Source organism: Macrobrachium rosenbergii, chromosome 5 (genome assembly GCF_040412425.1).
Source record: "Macrobrachium rosenbergii isolate ZJJX-2024 chromosome 5, ASM4041242v1, whole genome shotgun sequence".
Lineage (NCBI taxonomy): Eukaryota > Metazoa > Arthropoda > Malacostraca > Decapoda > Palaemonidae > Macrobrachium > Macrobrachium rosenbergii.
In genome coordinates this window covers 31,902,990-31,925,966 of record NC_089745.1, presented here as the reverse complement: position 1 = coordinate 31,925,966, position 22,977 = coordinate 31,902,990, and the positions used below count along the sequence as shown (strand labels likewise).

At 35.1% G+C, this 22,977-nt stretch overlaps 1 protein-coding gene across 1 annotated transcript in view; it reads left to right on the top strand.

Moving 5' to 3' along the window:
• The first annotated feature begins 6,392 nt into the window (after positions 1-6,392).
• The window catches only part of LOC136838910 (G-protein coupled receptor GRL101-like), a 324,916-nt gene continuing 308,331 nt past the window's right edge, over positions 6,393-22,977 (top strand). The window contains exons 1-2 of the mRNA XM_067104602.1: positions 6,393-6,419; positions 6,967-7,075. Of these exons, the coding sequence (XP_066960703.1) occupies positions 6,393-6,419; positions 6,967-7,075 (136 nt within the window). The remainder of the gene's footprint in view (positions 6,420-6,966; positions 7,076-22,977) is intronic.

The window sequence follows — 22,977 nt, the reverse complement described above, 5'->3', positions numbered from 1 at the left end:
TAACAGGCACTAGCTATACCCGCCTCTCTCTCTCTCTCTCTCTCTCTCTCTCTCTCTCTCTCTCTCTCTCTCTCTCTCTCTCTCAGATACACATATACCCACACATCATCCGTTTCTCCCATGTGTAACCTGTACATATTGAAACAAGTGGTTCAAGAAATCACAGAATGTGGTACTTGAGGGAGATTTCAGGGGCTTTGAGTGATATTGTCTGAAGTCATTTAAGAAACGATTGTAGTGATATCACTAACTAGGGAAATAATCTAGAATACAGGCACTAGGTATACCCGCAACTCTCTCTCTCTCTCTCTCTCTCTCTCTCTCTCTCTCTCTCTCTCTCTCTCAGATACACACACACATACACCCACACTTCATCCGTTTCTCCCATTTGCAAGCTATACATATTGAAACAAGTGGTTCAAGAAATCACAGAATGTGGTACTTAAGGGAGATTTCAGGGTCTTTTCAGTTTAAACGAATATGATTAGTGAAACGTACAGTAGTTTTCCTTGGTGTGGGACGGCTTGCCACAGTAAATATTGCATAATGTGCGTAACTACATATATTTATTTGTTTATGGATGAATGCGATCTAATTTAGGTTGATAAAATACCATAGTTACTTTTCACTTATTCTGTTGCTTTTGACCTCGTTTATCATGGTTTCTTAGTGTGTGTATATATGTATGTATGTATGTATGTATATATATATATATATATATATATATATATATATATATATATATATATATATATATATATATATATGTGTGTGTGTGTGTGTGTGTGTATGTATGTATATATATATATATATATATATATATATATATATATATGTGTGTGTGTGTGTGTGTGTGTGCTTGTGTGCGTGTGGTTTGTGTACTATGAAAAAAACAAGCTTATTGCTTGTACATGTGATGCTACTTTCCTTCCATTCATCCCATCCCATACGTACAGCTTATGGTTACTGAATCCTCATAGGGATTCAGCTAAAATTTATGCGTGGTACCAGATGTGGCAAAAAAATTCTTGATTTCATACTTTTGAGAAATATATCCGGTCTCCTTTCTTTTAACTACATAAAAATAGTATGCTGAGTTAGTGTTTCAAGATTTTTGGAGATCGTTTTGTCCTGAGAGATATTTTGAATATTTTTTCTTCCATGATTTGGTTACTACTCACTCGTTTGGTCTTCACCTGCCGACTTGCTGTTAAATTTCTTATCGCTGAATTTGGCACAGTCGTTCCTGTAGCTCCGTGTGCATGCTGTATATTTCATAATTCAAATATTCCCAGACTGTTTAATCCACTAAGTAATACGGGATATGCAGTCAGCTCTAGTGGTCTTTCCTCTTCTTTGAAGTTCAGTACTACAAAATTTTCAAGAATTTTTATTTTGTGACAAAATTATGGAATGATTTCCGTAATTCTTTAATTGAAGTGATGGAATTTTTTTAAGCTTGGACCTGATTATTTTTGCTGAGGAGGCTGAGCTGTCTCGCTTCATAATTTGTTATTTATTTATCTTACCATGTTATCTTATTTGTTTTCATTTTATTACTTGATTTTCTTTACCTCCCTCTCATACTTACTCCTTACTACTCAGTATCGTTTTCTGTACTAGCTGCCTTCCTTAATGGGGTTTAAAGTGTGGTAAGAGTAAATCCTGTACATTGAATGACTTTTTATGAAATTTGCAGTTTGCTCGGGAAAGAGAGACTGAAGTTTTGTGTTATCAATAATGTATTATTCTTATTACCTTTATCAACAAAGATCGTGTTTATGTCTTTGCCTCTTTCTGTGGATGTTTGATTTCTAGCTAGATAACAAAGGAACGAGTGGACGGGACTTGTTATTATTGTTAATTTCAGTCGCACGAAATATTATTTCTGTCCTTAGGTAGTTTAGCGGTAGTCATTGAAACCTACATGTTCGGAAAATTTGGTTTCCGAAGTAAAGAACATTTGTGCTTCCCAAGAGTTGGTCCAGTAAAATTATTTTTATTAATTTCTCTCCGTGATAGAAAAGAGGTGGAAAGGGTGATTTTCCCTCATCGTTTTATATAAGACTTAATGTTATTCCGAATCTGAGATTTTCTAAGTTTCATTCTCTCCCTTCCCTTTGTAAGAATTCCCTTAGAACGAAACTCCTGCCGTTTCTTGCGGTAGTTTTTATAGAAATGTAAGCTTCTTTATGGACCAAAACAATATTTGCGAGCCATGATATTACGTACGTTGGACAGTATACAGTTATTACAAAGAATATGTGACGTGCCCTACAATAATGACAGACATACGGACGGTGGTAACTGACATACTTATGAATCCGAAATAGGCAACTTCTTAAAAAAAATTCTTATATTTTTATCATTTTCTAGCACTTAAGATATCCCTTTTATAATATATGACGATGACACTGACAACAATGTGCATTTCCCATCTGTTTTATTTTATATTTCTTATTTCCTTTATACTTTCCCGGGCCCGCAGGATAACAGTGATAACTCGCAATATATTGGTATTCTTTGATATAACTTGAAAATTTGTCGACGTTTTTCCTGTGAAAAGCTGTCATGATGCCACTGATAACTGGCACCATTCTTGACAATGAAAATATCAGCAAGAATCAAGAACGACGTGGGTGAACCCGAGAGAAGCCGCCGGAGAAGCAAAGGGAGTCGAATTATCGACATCTAATACCAAGAAGCAAGGGAGCGGGCATTCCAATCTTCCCGAACGTGCGCTGGAATAGCCTGAAACATGAAACGCCCCGCTTTTGTTAGCACCAGCTGCGACCCTGAGCAGTCAGTAAGTAGACGGGGTTACTCAATAGCTAATGAGTTTCTTTTCAAGCAACAGGCAAACCTTCGCCATTATTTCGAAAGGTGTCTCCTTTCCTGATTAGGGGGACTTTGGTCGTTATCCCCATCGTTAATTCATTTGTGTTCTGAAGGACCTTCAAAGGGTCTCGAATGACATTCTTGATGACGGTTCACGTAAACGAAATTATACGGTGTATGTTTGCACACTGATCATTTAGTAAGTGGGTGTATCATTGCATGGGTGCATTTCTTGTTTTTCCACCAAGCAATGATGGGATTTTTCGGTCACTTGAAAACTGTCTTTTGGAATGACAGAAATAATGACCATCGTGAAATAGCACGTTCCTTGTCTCCTCCTTCTTGCCGATAATTGAGAGGGTCTTAAATTACGCCGAGATAACAGCCAGAAACGCTGGTATATTTTTTAAAATTATTTTCTGTTAATCCATTCTTTCAGTATTCATCAAGTTGTTACATGTCTGCGGACCTTCAGTTGATAATGGTAAACTAACTGACATAACTCGAACTATATATATATATATATATATATATATATATATATATATATATATATATATATCTATAAATATAGTATAATATATATATATATATATATATATATATATATTTTACATATTTATATAAATAAATGTATGTATGTATACATACACACACACACACACACACACATAATAATATATATATATATATATATATATATATATATATATATATATATATATATATATATATATATATATATATATATATATATATATATATATATATATATATATGGACAGAGACAAATATATAACTATTTTTATTATTCAGCACTAAACCAGTTATCATTCACAGGGTTTGGCATAAGAAAAAAGGCAATGCTCGCTCCCACACTGGTCCTCAAACTTCTGATGGTAGGTGCGTCCCTAGTCCAAAATATATCAGAATGTATACATAATATTAGCCGCTAGAAATAGATCTATGTACTCAGAGAGTTCATCCGCATCGCGGCAGTAACATTCATCCATTCTCTCTCTCGCTTCCTAGATGTTTGTGTTGCTAACCCCCACGACCTTCACCATTTTAAGTGCCACCTACCGCCGGCAGAAGAGTTAGTTTAATAGAAATTCTTCCAAGTACAATAAGTTGTACCTGCTAAGAACCAATAGCCACGTAAAATAAGTCTAATCCGTCGGCCAGCCTAGAGAGCTAATCAGCTATCTGGTAAAACTTCGGTATACTTACTTAAGCTGTAACTTCCAGGTACAAGTTTATAAGATAACAGGCAAGGTACATTTCTGATTACGAATATACACATTTATATATATAGTATATATATATATATATATATATATATATATATATATATATATATATATATATATATATATATATACTGTATGTGTGTGTGTGTTTTTATGTATTTATGTATCCTTTCAGCAATAAGCATTTGACTTTAAGGCAAACACATTACATTGGGCGTGGCCACACTGTGCAAAAGACTGATAAATTTAACGGCATCATATACTTCACAAAAGACTTATCTGCCACGCTTTGAAACCTTACACATACCGCCGCTAATCTGTATGTTGCAGACACCTACTCGCTTCCATAACATTAATTCCTTTTTGCTCCACGATGGGTCAGTGTGTTTTGAGATGGGTAGGTGTAGGCCAGTGGAAAACAATGAAAGATGATGATAAGTTGGTGAAGACGCGTATAATTCAGACATGTTAAGAGGGAGGGGTGTAGCGAAGGCGTGAGGAAGAGGCTGCGTCTACAAACTTACTAGTTTATTTAAGATGATGTTGTTTTTTATTAAGCTGGCTTTATCCCAGCACGGGCTCTTGATCATAGAGCAGCCCGTAATTATTCAAGACAACAAACAAACAGGTCAAGAGCTCTTGCGAGCGGAAACGTAGTGCCTGACACGAGGCGAGCGAAATAGAGATTAACACACGTTCAAGTGTGTTTGTTTGAGAATGGAAGATGGTTCATAATTCTATAAACAAGTTACTGACGGAGTTCTGATAAATATAGTTGGAAAGCTGACATTGTATTGCTTCCAGTAGGAATAATATATTTGACGTGACATGATTATGGATGATAGTATACACTGAAAAGAGTGTATGCTGTCGGCTGTCCATAGGTTATGAGTTCGGGCGGCCAGGTAAGGTGGACGATCGTGTAGGTCCATGTGGGACCCTGCAGTGGAAAGGAAGATCTATTAATGATCAAGTAATTGGTATAAAAGAGGTACTGGCAGGAAACGCCATTGACATCCAAGACGAGCGCAAGTGCGTGCACGACAGAGGTTAGTGGCACCTTGTTTTTAGGAGGGTTCGATACGCTGCTGATGAACCTCTCACCTAAATGCATGGAGCAGCTCATGATACGGAAGTTTTCTGCAAAGCCTCATCCATGATACAGAAGTCAAAGTATGAATATGGCAATGAAGTTTTATGTTGTTTTTCTCTTGAAACCAGCCCCATTTTGTTGGAGTTCTTAAACAAAGAATAATATTTAAAAATCTTGAGGGGGTGTTTGGAATATGTTAATCAATGTTAATGATGTTGTATTCATTTTCAACGGATGTTGTGGCCTTCAAATATATTATTAGAATATATATTTGACTGTAGATCAAATTGTAAATAGTTGGTATTTCGTTTTTGTGTAGTGTTTCCATCATAATTTGTTATTCTGTTTTACAACGTAAAGCATTCCAGATCCTATCGTTCTTTTTAATTTTTGTTTTTCTCAAATCCTTTACGCACTTTGAGTTCCTTGTTTTATTTTTCGATAGCTTGAAATATCTATCACGTGACATCTGTTCTACAGTTAAATCGCCTCAAACGCTAGTATGCCGCTGACTTTATGAGTTGCCCATTATAATCTTTAGTAATTCCCTCAAAAATCGTCTACAGAATGTAAAAGACATTTCCTAAAGCCAAAGTACCGAAAGAGAGTGCATACACATTTTTTCTTTTCTCTTTTTCTCTCCTTCCTTGTTTAGAAAGGTACAACTTTAAAGAGGAGAATACAGAATGTAGTCTTTGTTGGAAATGAAACCTGTCGAGGTGAATCGTAAACTTATCATATTCCTATAGATTAAGGAAGTGTATATTTCTCAAATTATTATACGAACAAAAATTTAAAACCCCATGATTATTATAATTTCAGATTAAATATTTGTTATTGTTTTGGGGCAAAGAAAGCTTTGTATTTACACAAGTGCACGCAACCTCCCTCTCCCCATGCATACATATAATACGCACACTGTGAGTGTATGTGCGCGTTGGTAGATGGGTGTGTTGCATGGGTGGGTGGGTATGTTGCGGGCAAAGAGAGAGAGAGAGAGAGAGAGAGAGAGAGAGAGAGAAGTGCATATAAACTGTGTTTTGTATATGATAAACATACTGTATTTATTTTAGCCTCTCAGACATACCTGCCCACCCATGTAAGCAAAATAAAAGGTACCTGGAGAACAACATATACTGTAGCCTACTTCGGTTATGTTCTTCCAGATATTCCTGTGAATAATTTGTCGGGAAAGTTGTTGTTATAACAGCATGGGGTCTCATACGCTGGAGCAGTCCGTAGTAATTTACACCAAACTATGAACAGGATGCATTTATAAACGACTAGTAATTATGGGATGTTGGTTCAATTAGGCCGCATCCATTAGCTGAACCTATGGAAGGTAGGTTCTGGGGAGAATCTTATACATGAAAGGATCCTTGGGACAATATACAGTATGTCTTCTTACTTAGGTCATCCATTAAGTCTGTGGCTCTTTCATCGCGAATTATCCTCAACACTAACTACTAACTACTCGTATAATGCAGGACTGCGTTTTTCAACTCTGAGTGTCTACTACCCACCTTCATGATATCTAGTATAACTGTATTATAATTATATATATATATATATATATATATATATATATATATATATATATATATATATATATATATATATATATATATATATATATATATATATATATATATATATATATATATATATATATATATATATATATATATATATATATATATATATATGTGTGTGTGTATATATATGTAATGAGAGAGAGAAAGAGTCCATGATTTTGAAGTCAATGCTATTTTTTGTACTTTACAGGTACACCATTTACCCAACGAGTTCCAGTGTGACGAGACGTGTATAGATCTCGCTCATCGTTGCGATATGGTTATGGATTGTCCAGACGGTGCTGATGAACGGAATTGTGGTAAGTGTTTGAGAGCAGGAAAATTGAGATCCTCTTACATTTTGCTTTCGTTATAGCTCACTACGCCTGTTTATCAGCTTTTTCATATATATATATATATATATATATATATATATATATATATATATATATATATATATATATATATATATATATATATATATATATATGTATGTATGAAAGTCGTTCAAGTTCTTATTCATCTGTATAACTTTGATGTGGCAATGCCTATTTTGTTCAGTGCGACCGAATTAGTTCTATCATGGCCTCAAAAGATGAAGATTTAATGGTGTGAGAGGATATTTCCTGGCATTATTATTATTATTATTATTATTATTATTTTATATGAGATCACATTTAGATCGAGCAAAGCCGAATATCCACAGAACAGAATACCCATGTATAAAATAATAGAAAATTTGCAATAAGAATAGAAATTTACTCAATTACAGGTAAATAATAACAAAGTTAGAAAGGCAAATGAGGGAGAGTAGTACTATATGCTTACAAATAACTGTAAATTTACGTCCTTTAAAGGAGAAATAAAATCTCCCAAAAACCGTTTTTCTCCAATTCCCAAGAGTAGGCTATTTCAGCAAAGGACAGGGAAAGACCTGTCTGGTGTTGCATATCTGAGAGATATTTGTTTTATATCTCTCCATAATGCTATTCTGATTTAGCATGTCTCTGTCTATCTAAATCAGTGATTCTTAAACTCGGGGACCGCAAGGAGGGTTGCCAGATGGTGCCTATTACTTTTTTTAATTTGTGATGTTAATTGCAAAATTGCCAAAAACATTATCACTGCTTCCTTTTGTTTTCTAATTATCTCAAAACATGCCAAAAATTCAAAATACAGTTTATAGTTGGCAAAAATTTCAAGGGTAGGGGGCCGTGGGATCTACACTTAATGCAGAGGGGAAGCGCAAGGCAAAAAAGTTTAAGAACCACTGATCTAAATAGATATTAATTCAAGCCTCTTATCCCTATGAAGAATTGGGCTTAGAAAGGTGCTTCTCATATGGTTTTCAGCAAGAATTGTGAGATAGAGTTGTTAGACCCATGTCCTTATCATCCTTGGCTACGATAAACCAAGGTCGACCTTCTACTAGGTATATAATCCACTGTTTTAGGTCCACAAATATATAAATATATGTACACACACATGTATATATACTGTGTATATATATATATATATATATATATATATATATATATATATATATATATATATATATATATATGTATAACTGAATCACGAAAAATATGGAACGTGATGAATATATAAATAAAGATAAAATCACGAAGGAAACGGAACACTGGAGTGCTGCGAGGCCTTTCGACACTAGTTTTACTTAGCAGACTGAAGGAATATAAAAGTATGTTTACAAAGAAAGCTCATATAAATGACAGAAGGGGATTATAAAGGAAACATATGTACCTGGAATCAACACAATTGAAGAATTAGTACAACTGCCAAAACAGGATTAAATACTTAGAGGTTTTTACAAAGATTAAGATCAACCGTTCAGGAGCAGGGACAGGACAATTAAAGATTATACAGGTTCGTGACTGACCACCTAAAAATTTTTAGTACAACACAATAATTTTTTTTTATTTAACAATAATAACTTTTTGGTAAGATGAACATTTTTACAAAAAATTATATTAAACATACGGATATACAGAAAATATTATCAAGTAGCTACCTTGTAATTAAGTCAGTGATTTTATCTTTTAGGTCATTCTTGAACATTTTTTCTAATATAGGTCCAAATACATGCCAGGGCTAAGATTAAAATTACAACTGGAAGTAAGCTGGATAATAGCGGACTCCAGTAGATTTCTTGAAGAAATCTTTCGATCTGGCAATCACTGAACTTTCAGTCAATTTATCCTGTGAGTTTTTCTACTTAAATGAATGAATATAGCATTGGATGCTTGTCAGTTTTGACTGAATACTTATGTTGCTTAATACGTACATCTAAATCTTTGCTAGTTGGCCAATATAAAATGAGAATCCAAACATGGAAATTTATATATTATGTTGTTGTTTTCTTTAGGGCTATTTTTTATTAACATTCTTTTGGTGTGTTATTATAAGAAAAACAGGTTTACATTAAAAGGTTTTAACAATGATTTTATGTTTTCAAAACCACTAAAATAAGGCAAGCTAAGAATGTTCTTAGGGTTTCTTTCTTCATGTTACTTTCACTATAAAACTTTTCGTGGGCTTTGTTATAACAAATATCTAGTATATGTGAAGGATAACATAAATCTGTCCCTATTTTTCTTATGTATTCAATTTCTTTATTAAATACTGGGGACTGACAATGCGCTAGGCTCGTAAAAACATAGAGGAAAAATTGATATTTTGATGTTGAGGTGATGGCCTGAATAAAAATGGACATAAGTTGTTGTTGGTTGGTTTCTAAAATACTGAATTTAATCTTGACATGGTTCTCATGTATTAAAAACATCTAAGAAAGGGAGGCAATGTCTTTTCTAATCCTAACGTAAACTTAATGGATGGTACCTGGTTATTCAAATTACAGAGCAAATCATTTACCTGCAATTTGAATAACCAGGCACCATCCATTAAGCTTTACGTTAGAATTAGAAAAAGACAATTGCCTCCCTTTCTTAGATGTTTTAATACATAGAGAACCATTTCAAGTTAAATTCAGTGTTTATAGGAAACCAACCAGCAACTTAACTTATGTCCATTTTTATTCTGGCCATCACCTCAACATCAAAATATCAATTTTTTCCTCTATGTTTTTACGAGCCTTGCGCATTGTCAGTCCCTGTATTTGGATAAAGAAATTGAATACATAAGAAAAATAGGGACAGATTTATGTTATCCTTCACATATACTAGATATTTGTTATAACAAAGCCTACGAAAAGTTTTATAGTGAAAGTAACATGAAGAAAGAAACCCTAAGAACATTCTTAGCTTGCCTTATTTTAGTGGTTTTGAAAACATAAAATCATTGTTAAAACCTTTTAATGTAAACCTCGTTTTTTCTTATTATAACACACTCAAAAGAATGTTAATAAAAAATAGCCCTAAAGAAAACAACAACATAATATATAAAATTCATGTTTGGATTGCCCTCATTTTATATTGGCCAACCTAGCAAAGATTTAGATGTACGTATTAAGCAACATAAGTATTCAGTCAAAACTGGACAAGCATCCAATGCTATATTCATTCATTTAAGTGAAAACTCTCACAGGATAAATTGACTGAAAGTTCAGTGATTGCCAGATCGAAAGATTTCTCTTCAAGAAATCTACTGAGTCCGCTATTATCCAGCTTACTTCCAGTTGTAATTTTAATCTTAGCCCTGGCATGTATTATTTGGACCCTGTATTAGAAAAATGTTCAAGAATGACCTAAAAGATAAAATCACTGACTTAATTACAAGGTAGCTACTTGATATATATTTTCTGTATATCCGTATGTTTAATATAATTTTTTTTTGTAAAAATGTTCATCTTACCAAAAAGTTATTATTGTTAAATAAAATAAAAAAAAATTATTGTGTTGTACTAAAAATTTTTAGGTGGTCAGTCACGAACCTGTATAATCTTTTAATTGTCCTGTCCCTGCTCCTGAATGGTTGATCTTAATCCTTTGTAAAAACCTCTTAAGTATTTAATCCTGTTTTGGCAGTTGTACTAATTCTTCAATTGTGTTGGATTCCAGGTACATATGTTTCCTTTATAATCCCCTTCTGTCATTTATATGAGCTTTCTTTTTGTAAACATACTTTTATATTCCTTCAGTCTGCTAAGTAAAGGACTAGTGCCGAAAGGCCTCGCAGCACTCCAGTGTTTCCGTTTCCTTCTGTGGATTTTATCTTTATTTATATATATATATATATATATATATATATATATATATATATATATATATATATATATAAATGGATGTGTGTGTGTGTGTGTGTATTCTAGCATAACTCTGAAACACATTGAGCAATTTCAACCAAACTTGATATACATAACTATGACTTACTATTCGGAAAAGAATACAAAGGGGGCGGGGGCGGGAAGGGCTTCCCTGAAACAGGGCTGGACCTGCCCGTAGACTTAGTAACCAAATAAACTTTACGAGTTTACCATACTTCATTTCGGTATACTTATGACCTGCTATCTGGAAAAGACTACTATGGGAGTAAGACACCACTGGCATCAAAGGGGGTGGGTGTGGGAAGGGGGTAACATGTAAAAGTTAGAGAGAGAATAGAGGGTGTGTTAGGGAGGAGAAAGAGGGAAAGAGACAGAGAGTGAGAGAGTTTATCAATTGTCATTCAGACTTTTCCCGGCCAGCGCGGGGTTGGTCAGCTAGTATGTGTGTGTATATATATATATATATATATATATATATATATATATATATATATATATATATATATATATATATATATATATATATATATATATACATACATACACACACACACACACACACACATATATATATATATATATATATATATATATATATATATATATATATATATATATATATATATATATATTCTTCCATCATACGCCTTTTTCCCTTTTGAGGAATTTGTGCCAGAAGGATAGAGTCCTTCAGCTCCCAGCCCTTTCCTTGACTACAGTTGACTTTGGCCCTCATTCTTAGCTAGATCGCCTGGTGTTTTGAGGGCCAGGATGGAACCAAGGTGGGAGGGGAACACGGATCCAGTGCTTGAATGAGTGCACATTCGCACAGTACATATATGTATAATAGCCACCACTTTAAGACAATTTTTAGTTTGTGTTCGTAGAAGAATGAGCTCACAGACTTGCATGGCCCTGACTAGTAATCAAGTTTATATCATTCCTTGCAATATATCTGTGTAGTAGGGTTTGATATTTTTAAAAATAGTAAAATATATCCAAAGCGCTGACTAATTGTAACTACCATTATCCTTCCTTTTCTTCTCCTACGGAAAGAGAACACGAAATAACGCTCTCACTCATTTTTTTCTCAGATTCCTATACCAATAATTATTAATTCATCAGTTTCAGTGCAAAATATCAAATGTTCTCTAAAAGTCTAAAAATACTCACTGTTAAACAAGATTGATTTTGGCAGCTCAAACATTCGTTAATACCCTTTCCAAAGTAAAAAAAAATTCAATCATATGCACAAATGATTAAATATAAATGTAGATCATGACTCAGTGAAAGGGTTTAGATTAAAAGGATTGCGTAAAAATACCTTTTACTATGTAAAATAACAAAACTGAAATATGCGAATGGTCGTATGAGCAGTATTTTTCATTCACTGAACGAAAAAAAAGGACAGTCCCCCAAGTTGGAAGTCAAAAACCAGTGAGTTATGCACTCGGGAGAATTGTACACCTTTAAAAATTTCAAAACAAATCAAACCATCAGCCCATGATACAATGTCGTCTCAATCTACTAACACATAATCAACCCAGATGAGTGACATGAAAACAGAAATAGGAAAAACGAACACTGACAAACGACCTCCTGAGACTTGTGATAAATTACTGCTATTATTGTCGCGCAGTTATACATAATATTGTGTCACCATGCATAACATCATGTCATATGTCGCCCTGGTTCTCTTGATAGTTCCTTTATAATAGAAATATTAATACACTGTATTTTACTCACCTAGATTGCACTTTCCTTATATTACCATTCCATATCTTCAGCACTTACAAGCCCCAAATAAATACATGAAAACGATATGTTGCATTGTGTACATGTGCGCCATCAGGTAAACATAGGAAACATGGGAAAAGAAACATTTCTTTTAATTAGACGGTGCAAATAGTAATGAAATGAAAGAATGAAATACTGCTTCAGGAAGTGTCATTTTATCATTCACAGTGAATATGCAGGGGATAAAAATAATGGCTTAAATTAAAAATAAATTATCTCTGATGTTTTGACAAAATTATTAGAATGTTATTTTTTCTCCATAGCAAAATGGAGAAATAATTAAGCAATTATTAAAGTAAACTTGAATTTCTTTTATCGATATTTTACAATGACAATAACATAGAGTTAAAGTAGTTCGCCGAAGTGAAAACAAATTGCACAAAATTAAGTTCAACCTACATGTGCTAAAGGCCATTCACGCTGATTATGATTTAGACTGTTTACGAGAAGGTAATAGCACATACAGAGAGAAGAGATCAGTTATTACAAAAGAAAAATTAAATCAACAGATCAATAAGTAAATAGGTAAAAATGTAAGTATATTACAGAATACAAAATAATTGTTTTAGGATAATAATGCATTACAACTTCGCTTGAACTATTGAGGTTCCAACTGCACAACAGCCGCAATGAGACTGTTAAATCCCTAAATGATTATCCAACAGTACGATAGGGGAGATTTTCCTTTACTTGGAATTGGCGCATTTCTGTGTAGTTATTAGGACTGTGAATGCATCTCAATGTCATTGGGTCCTTATATAGGATGAACTCCTGGATCACAGTTACGACTCTTTACACACGTCAGGGACGAGATACAATGTGCCATCAGGATGTAGTTGTATTGTGACAACGCGGAGTCTCTTTAACAGAAGGGCAAAACAAGACATCTGACTGGACTGGACTCAAGTTGGTCTGGAAATCTGGGTCTGCATTGATGAAATTAGGGTGTGCTGGCCCTCTTCAGATATTGGTTGTAGATGAGCGTTCATCATAGGCTCTTGGCAGGGTCATATTGCAGAGAGCGACTCCCACTGCTTGGCCAAGGACCCTGCTGTGTCCAACTGTTTGGGAACGAAGCAGTGTGAAGCGTTTCGCCTTCAGTTACCTGACGTGATAAGCAAGGTTAATTAGGTATCCTACCATTTCCTTGCTGGAGAAAGTCTCTGAACGCATAAAAATCCAAGAACAAGGTTGTCATCCTCTTCCGTGAATAATATTCCAAAAGGTTATTGAGGTTGTTCAGTTAACATAACTTCTCATGACTGTTGGATATCTTGGCTCTTTTTCTTGTCACTAAGCTCCTGTATTCGTAGTTTAACACTGTACTAAATTTCTAGTGTTTAGTAGTAGAGTGGTAGAAGTATATATCATTTAAACTACCTTTAATGCAAGAAAATGGCAAATAGTTCGGGAATATATATATATATATATATATATATATATATATATATATATATATATATATATATATATATGTGTGTGTGTGTGTGTGTGTGTGTGTGTGTGTGTATATATATATATATATATATATATATATATATATATATATATATATATATATATATATATATATATATATAGGTCTATATGTAGATGGGTATGTAGCACAACAGTAGAAGTATCGTTTAAACTACGTTTTATGCAAGACAATGGCAAATATTTATATATATATATATATATATATATATATATATATATATATATATATATATATATATATATATATATATATATGTGTGTGTGTGTGTGTGTGTGTGTATGTATATATATATATATATATATATATATATATATATATATATATATATATATATATATATATATATATAAAATGTGTGCAGGTGTCGGTATGTGCACTGTATGTATACATGTTTGTCTTCTTCTTCGTTTAACGTGCATTCTCCTATTTTTTATATGGGGTAAGCACGATGCCTTCTTTTGAAGGACTTTGATTTGGCGTTGGGGTAGGCCGTAGCCTCGATCGGCGGCCCTGCCTGACATCGCTTAGACCCTGGTAGTGCATGTGTACATGTATTGTACCAAATCCCCAGCTCCCTTTCTCCTAGCAGCGAGAAGAGTTGAGCGGTTAGGTCGACAGTTCGAGACGTGTGAGGTGTCTGTTATGTTTTTTAGAAGATGTTGGAGTGGCTTTGTTTCTGTTTGTATTGGTCAGTAACACCCATTTGCTTTCAGCAAACCTATCCGTTGATTACATACATAATCCCGGGGTGTCTACACGGATAGCAAAGTGTCTGCCTCTCTGACTGGTCGGCTGCGGATTTGAACCCGTGCCACAGACCTCTATGAAGTCCGAGGCTGCTGCTGTATCGACCAAGCCAGAAATATCGTTTAATATCCTATTCGTCACCAGTGGGATTCTAACCGCCGTTTGGTTTAGAAATAGGGAGTGACTTGCTGCCACTAAGCCATCAAAAAAGGTACAAGTTCACGTCGACTCTGTTGTATGTATGCCTGTCGCGTTCACATTTAGTTTTTAGAATTAATGTCAACCTTCCGCCATGATAGTTGGCTGGTAAGTTTGTAACGTGTGGCTAATTATTAATTCTTGTCGCATTCACTATGACAGTTTCTTTATATTAGTAAATATTAAGCCACAAATATCGTATAATATTCAATCCACTATACCTTGGGAATAACTTACACCCAAGGGGCACTATAAGTGATAAGTGCTTCGTCATCAGTGGTGATTGTATATCGGTGTGACTAAACATGTTACACTCATCACTTACCTAGCATGGTGGAGATGGGTAGATTTCGATTCAGGTAAGTACATCAGAGCAGAAATAAATATTTCTTAAGGATGCATTTTATTCCAAAGGTAAAGAGAGCTTGATATTAAGAGATGTTGGGGCTATATATATATATATATATATATATATATATATATATATATATATATATATATATATATATATATATACACGGTCAACATGGCAGAGGTGGGTGGATATCGTCTCCAAAATGCAAAACACCTGAGTTCGACGGGTGAGTTGATGGGAGATGATATTCACTTATACCTCTCTTGTGGCCGACTCCGTTAGTGCGTCACTGTAGTCCTGATTCCTCGTCCGTCGCTGGTTCGACCCCACGGGACGGTGGACTTATTATCAACTAAAAATTCCCCTTCGGTAACATATATGAAAATATATTATTTCCGAGGTAGAGCGAATTGGATATTAAAGGACGTTTGTAGCTTTCTGATTATATATATATATATATATATATATATATATATATATATATATATATATATATATATATATATATATATATATATAAATTATATATATATGTATATGTACGAGTATATGTACTGTATATATATTTATACATTGAATCTAGTTTATTTGCAGGTTGTGAAGGAGTAAGTGCATTAGTTTTTATTCACACTCTTCTTTTTGCATTTCATCCTGTAGTGGCTTCCGGATTAATTAGCTGATAAGAACGTCCTTATCTTAATTAGCAACATGGATAGATCAGGTGTCAAATGTGATTTGCTTCTCCGGATCTCTGTTCCCCGTCTTTATGGTAATGGTCTCTTCGCCTGAGGAGATTCATTAAGGTGAACTTATTCAGTGTACATGACTTCTGCTCTAACACAAACTTTGTAACCAATTTTCTCACTAATTGACGGTTGTTATCAGCGTTTCCTTTAATGGCGTACTTATGTAGGGAGAGTACTGATAATGATGCCCACAACTGAGACATCTAAGTAATGACTTGTAAAAAGCATTCCTCTCTTCTTTATTGTTTACGAACTGTGTGTTTTCCTACGTCTTTTACTGGTAGTGCATGCGATTTCCCTACCATATGTTGTTTCACTCTTACTATTCTGCAACAATTTTGTTTTCTATATTCCCTAAATTTTGCCTTTTCTTATTCATGCGACGTTGTGGGGTCTTCTATTATTGGTTGTTTTGTCTTCTAAAAGTGATGAGCCATTCAGGTTATACTTAATACTTTGGTAGATATCCCACGATTATTTCTCAAAAAATTTGTCTTCGGCATCTAAGTGGTGTTTCAAGAAGGAATATGAGCACTGAACCAAAGGTCAAATGGAGAACTGAATTTTGTATAATATGAAATGTAAATCAGGTCAGAGAGAGAGAGAGAGAGAGAGAGAGAGAGAGAGAGAGAGAGAGAGAGAACGCTAACTAGAGGCATTTAAAGGTATATATAAAAATAATGTAAGATCCTGTAAATAAATGGTGTAACAGCTAGGTAGGTTTTCGAAAATAGTTTTACTTTTCCACCATCATCCCATAAATGAAGAATATAAGAATATCTCATGAAAATTAAAAGGAGAGGTTAACACTATTGACTTTGTGTAAAGTCGTCTTCAGGCTACTGAATGGCTTAGGTCTATATACGAGAGCGATGCAAGACCACCTATGACAATAAATCCAAAATATAAAAATAATAAATTACTTAAGTATGCCAGGCATACTTGATAGAAAATACAGTTACCAAAATCGTATCACAAACATCAACAATTTGTAAAACAATTAAAATCTAGATTTACATGAGAATCTAAAAGAATAATGTCAGTAATTCATCCTATGTAAGAAGTACTTTTTAAAACGTCTCAGTACTCTGAAGATGACTATAATTAAAGTTGTAAGCCTTATCCTTCATCTTATAGACACACACACACATTAACACATTATGACACACACACACACACACACATATATATATATATATATATGTGTGTGTGTGTGTGTGTGTGTGTGTGTTTTGAGATGCTGTGTGTTGGCCACACTCTGCTGCCGATAAGGTCAGCAACTGTCATAAAGCACCTTTGCTACCAAGTTATTATGAGTAACTGTCATCACCTGAACCATGTGGTCCTTGTCACTCTTAGCATTATTACATGCACTTTCCATCCGCACGTTCCATAGAAAGCAGATAGATCTCGACAACAAATCAATGTACTCTGGGCATCCGTGAATGAATTGACATATACAATGGTGACCCCTTGGAATGACCTGGCAGACAACATGGTTCCCAGCTATGCCTTGCTTAACAATAACTAACAAGTGAAGAAAAGAATACTGTGCTCATCTCTGACAAAGCATGGTTCTTGCGTTATGCCCCTGGTGACTAGTGTACTAAATATGGCCATGCCTACCAAGATAAAGCCACTAACAGTGTAAATGCAGTGTTTTAGCTCTGGCTAGCTATTTCTTGAGAATGCTGAAAGATTGTTGCTACTGCGCAGCAGATATGAAAGTTGATTCTCGCACCAACTATGCATGAGATGACGTCAGAAAAAATCTTGAAAATGACTGTGGTTAATCATGTGCCCCCTTCTGAACAATTGAATATTCTGTCTTGCTCTGGAGAGAGGAGATAGTTCCATCTTTAAAATATAATATATAATGCTCAATGAAAAAAGGCATACTACATTCTCATGGCAATCCCTGACACCCTTCCCCCACATCAAATGCTGGTTGGGCACAAAGGAGGAAAGGGTTGCTTACAAACAAATCCATTATTTTCTCATTACAGAGTTCTCGTTGATGTATCCCACCCTTGCAAGGTGGAACACTCAGTCCCCTCAGCACACCACTAAGAACACATCACTGAGTGCATCCTAGGATGAACTTGAGTTGCATCTCACTCTACCAGAACTCAGCAGAGGCAGCGAATTACAGAAGGTCCACCTTGCCAGTAGACCAACAGCCATGATGCTCCGCAAAATGCTGAAGGTACACCCATGGCAGACCTTCTGAAGAATGTGGATGAGTTACTGCAAGCCTCCAAAGCCTTGCATTATACAGCCCCTACCATCTGTGAGAAAAAGGATGACCACCTCCAACACAACAATAACGAACAATCAAACATTGTCCATAAATGTCTGTGCAAACTGTGGCAAAAGAGCGGCCACTTGAAGTCACGATGGCTTCCATGACATCTCCAGATACCCACTCCTCCAGATTTTACATCACTAGTAATGACAGTGGCAAGAAGTTCCTTGTGGAAACAGGAACCTTTAGGTCAATAATTTCATTGTCAAAAATTAACTGCCAGCAATCACTCAACACCCAACCGCAGATTATCTTATGGCCTCTGAAACCTCATCCTCCACCTGATGGACAGGAAATACAGTGGGAATTTATCATTGCCAACATCCATAAACCCCTACCTGCACACTACAGACTGCTCATGAACATTGCTCACTGCTGCCATATAAGCATATATACTTTTCAAATGGCACAGTGCTCAGTGGGGATCCAAACAGGCACAAATCTTGTCAGTAGGGACAGCCAACCAACTCCATCTCCTGAATGAGTTCCCCAGTATCATCCAATCAGGTTGTCTTCTGACTCTTAAGGTACCCACCAAAGAAAGTATCCTCCATTATATCAAAACAACAGGTAGCTACTTGCTACTAAAAAGGCTTTCAGAGAGATGGAACATAGGAACTTTGTCAGAAGGCCTTTAGTCCCTTGACCTCACTTTTCCATATGGTCAAGAAACCTGACAGGTCTTGTTGACCCTGAGGAGACTACAAAATTTAATGACAGCCTTATGGCAGACATAATGTTCACTCTCCACAGGGCAAAAACCATCGCCAAATTCATCTTAGCAAAGGGGTACCTCCAAGTCCGAGTCCACCAAAATATCGCACATGGCAGTCATCACCCCATTGGAACATACACCTTCAGTTACTTAACATTCAGCCTCCAGGATTCAGGGCCTCCTTCCAGGGGCTGATGGATAACATCCTGGGCAACCTACCCTGCTACATCTGCTATGTCAGTTACATATTCAGAACCATGCTATCATTCCAACAGAACAGTGGCCTAATTATTCATCCACAAAAATGCATCATCATGGTTCCCTTTGTTGAGTTCCTTGGCCATCACAATTCCAGAGCGGCTTACATCCCGCACCCTTCAAGTGATAGTTGTCAGGAAATAGCTGCTGCCAGTAACCATAAAAGAACTCCAGGAACTCATGCAGATGGTAACTTACTATCCCAGATTCCTTTCTGACATTACCAAAATCATGGCCTCACTCTACAGTGCCCTCAGCTGGAATGCCAAGACACTTACATGGGTCCCCTCCCAACAAGATGTATTTAAAGCTACCAAGAAAGCACTCACTGACACCACAACACAGGCATTTCCTAACCCCATGCTAGACCTCAAATTTGCTACTGATGTAAGTTGCATGTTGTTATAAAGCAAAAATTCAATGGAAATTAGTGATAGTATAAAAAGATACAGTACATTGGACAAAGAACTTCCCACTATACGTCCAGCAGCCAGACACTGCCAACTCCTGCTAACAGATCACCAACCTCTGGTCCACATCCTCACTAAAATAAGGGACACATACTTTGCCGGTGAACAGTGGCAACTGTTAGCAACTGCCAGTTTCAGATGCTTAATAAAACATAGTCTGGTTAGGAAAACCCAAAGCAGACAATAAGAATGACTACAAATAATACTGTAATCGAAATTGCAGAATGCTGAATGATAACCAGTAATGCGATGAAAGAATTTTTTTGAAGCATCGGCATAATTCCCACGGAAGATAATCCTGATGCCCTTGCATGATGAGACCTGATGATCAGGAAGTCAGTTATAGAGAGGGAACCATCAACCAGCATTTCCTGAAATTAATTTTTTACTTCATATTTTTTTCGAATGTGAAATCTTGAATTTTCCTCCTCTAACTTCTTGTTTACATGTACATTTATTCCAATTTAACAGGAATATCGAGATTTACAATCCTCACGTAGGATTCTAGTACACGTGTATTCTATCTTGTGAATCCTTTTGAATTTCAAAATAATATGAATAGTGAAAACGTGTACCCCTATAGATTTTAGTACATTTTTATTAACATTTTTATTCATTTTAAATTGAATACTGTAAGTTATTGTTCGTGTCTAAATTGAAAAGGTTAATTGTCCTTTAAACATGTATATGGAATGCTCTATGGATACTAAACAGTGAATTCGAATGTATTAAGTATTACAGTGAAGCTAAGAGTTATGGCACTTTAAAAAAAATTATTGCGATACACTTTTGGAATAAATAGTGTAGGCATCCAATATATTTAACAAAGAAATTTCATTTGTATTGTTACTGATTGAGCAGTATTATAACATGTTTAATTCAGAGGGAATGTCGTTTCCTTATAGTTGGTTTCCATGTTTTTCCCTTTTTCCTATGTCATGAGGTAGGATGTTGTATCTGATTGGTGAATCTTCCGGTTCTCAGCAATTCTCAAATGTCAAGGTTGCTAACACTTTCACAGCTGGGTTAGCTGGTGGGTGGTAGACCGGGATTAACGTGAAGGCCTTGAAATACCGATCCTAGCACACCACCAAAACGTTTGAATACATGTGCGCATATTCTAATATTACTAGTCACCAGGATAAAGAGATTATTTCGGTTCGCGCAGCTCATTCATTTGGACAATTGATTCTATGTTTTAGATCACCAAGTTTTGTTCAATTCACCACATAAGCGTGCTATCCATCGCACGGTATTGTCAGATGTTTTAATCAAGGAAATTATATCTGGTAAATAAAAAAAAATCCTTTCAAATGCATGGGATTTTTTTTTTTTTTTTGTCCTTCGCTGATATTCGTTTAACCTAAAGATCCTTGCATGAAAACATGTTGTTGCAGATGGTTATGCAGGCAAGCCAGTATGCGTTATACTAAGCCAATTTTCACACTAATCTTGTTATGGTTTACGGTAATATTATTTGTGGTATGTTTCATGTTGTCTCTGCTGAATACGGTTGTAACCTGCTTGCAACACATCGTATGAAATTCTTTTATAACATTATGTGATTTGTGAAGCCAACAAGCAAAGTCTGTCCATCGAATTTGATTTTTTTCAACTCACCTGAAGGCAAAAGAATTAGTTTATGTTTATTCCTGGGTGATTGGGAAAGAGATGAAAACCATACTTGGATTTTCACTTTCAATTAAGAAAAATTCTCCAAGAAGGAAAAGCCGAGAAACGTTGAAATTAAGGAATTCGCTGCAAAATTGGTGTAATTTCACGAGCCAGAATCTAGGATTTCATGCCGTCTTTTGAATTGCCTACGAACGAAAAGGAAGTTGATTTAAGATTTTCTTTTCTCTCTCTCTCTCTCTCTCTCTCTCTCTCTCTCTCTCTCTCTCTCTCTCTCTCTCTCTCTCTGTTTTGCTGTGCGCGACACCACCAGACTAAGGAAAGTTTAAAAGAGGCTTAGTTTGGACTTTAAAAATTAAGTGTGTAATTGCAAGCACTATGGAAGATCAATCTGAAAAACACAAGATGCAGTTAGCCTGAGAGGCATCAGAGACCATCACCCCTTCCATTTTTAAATGGTTCGATACGAATAGAGAAAATATTATTCAGATGCCCCCAAAAGATTGTTAAACGTTTACTTTATTTTCATTTATTGTTGTTTTCGACTTACGTGCGTAATTGTCGTTACTTTTTTTCTTAATCAGATATCTATTTTTTTTTATCAGATTCACTCATAGGTAGTAACCCTTGCTCTAAATAATTAACGGAAGTCCTTATATTTATGCACTTGAAGAATATGCCACAATGTCCTTGATAAAGTAGAGAAGAAAATAACCAGCAATTAGAAGGAAATTAATAAATAGTAAACTCAAGTTTGGGATGAAGAAACTTTTAGTTCGCCTTCCAATGATATGTGCAAAAATTTATGTGAACGTTTATTTTCTTGTATGTTTTTATCTTGTAACTTAATAGAAATTTTTTTTTCTTTGTGAGAAAAATATTAATAATTTTATTTATAAACTGGAACTTTTTGGTGTAAAAGAAATAGTTAACCTTCAGTTTTTTTTTTTTTTTTTTCTATTGCAAATCGTCATTGCCCTTACGCACAATGCCCTAGAAACCGCACATTCACTACACCTATATTTAGTGGCCAAGAAAGGTAATGGCCACCGATGGTTCAGCAGGTAGACCAGTGCATTTCCCCAAAAAACTCATCCATCGCCTACATGAAACAGCAAGACTCATGTGCCGGTGAGAGACATGTTTGAGATTTGAAATTAGGGTCACTGCAGTATTATTATTGTTACTACTTTCAATAGTGCAGCTTTGTTTCAGCTCTTGTAGTCTCTTCACCTGTTTTTTATTTTGATTTTTACTAAAATTTTACGAAATGTGTGCC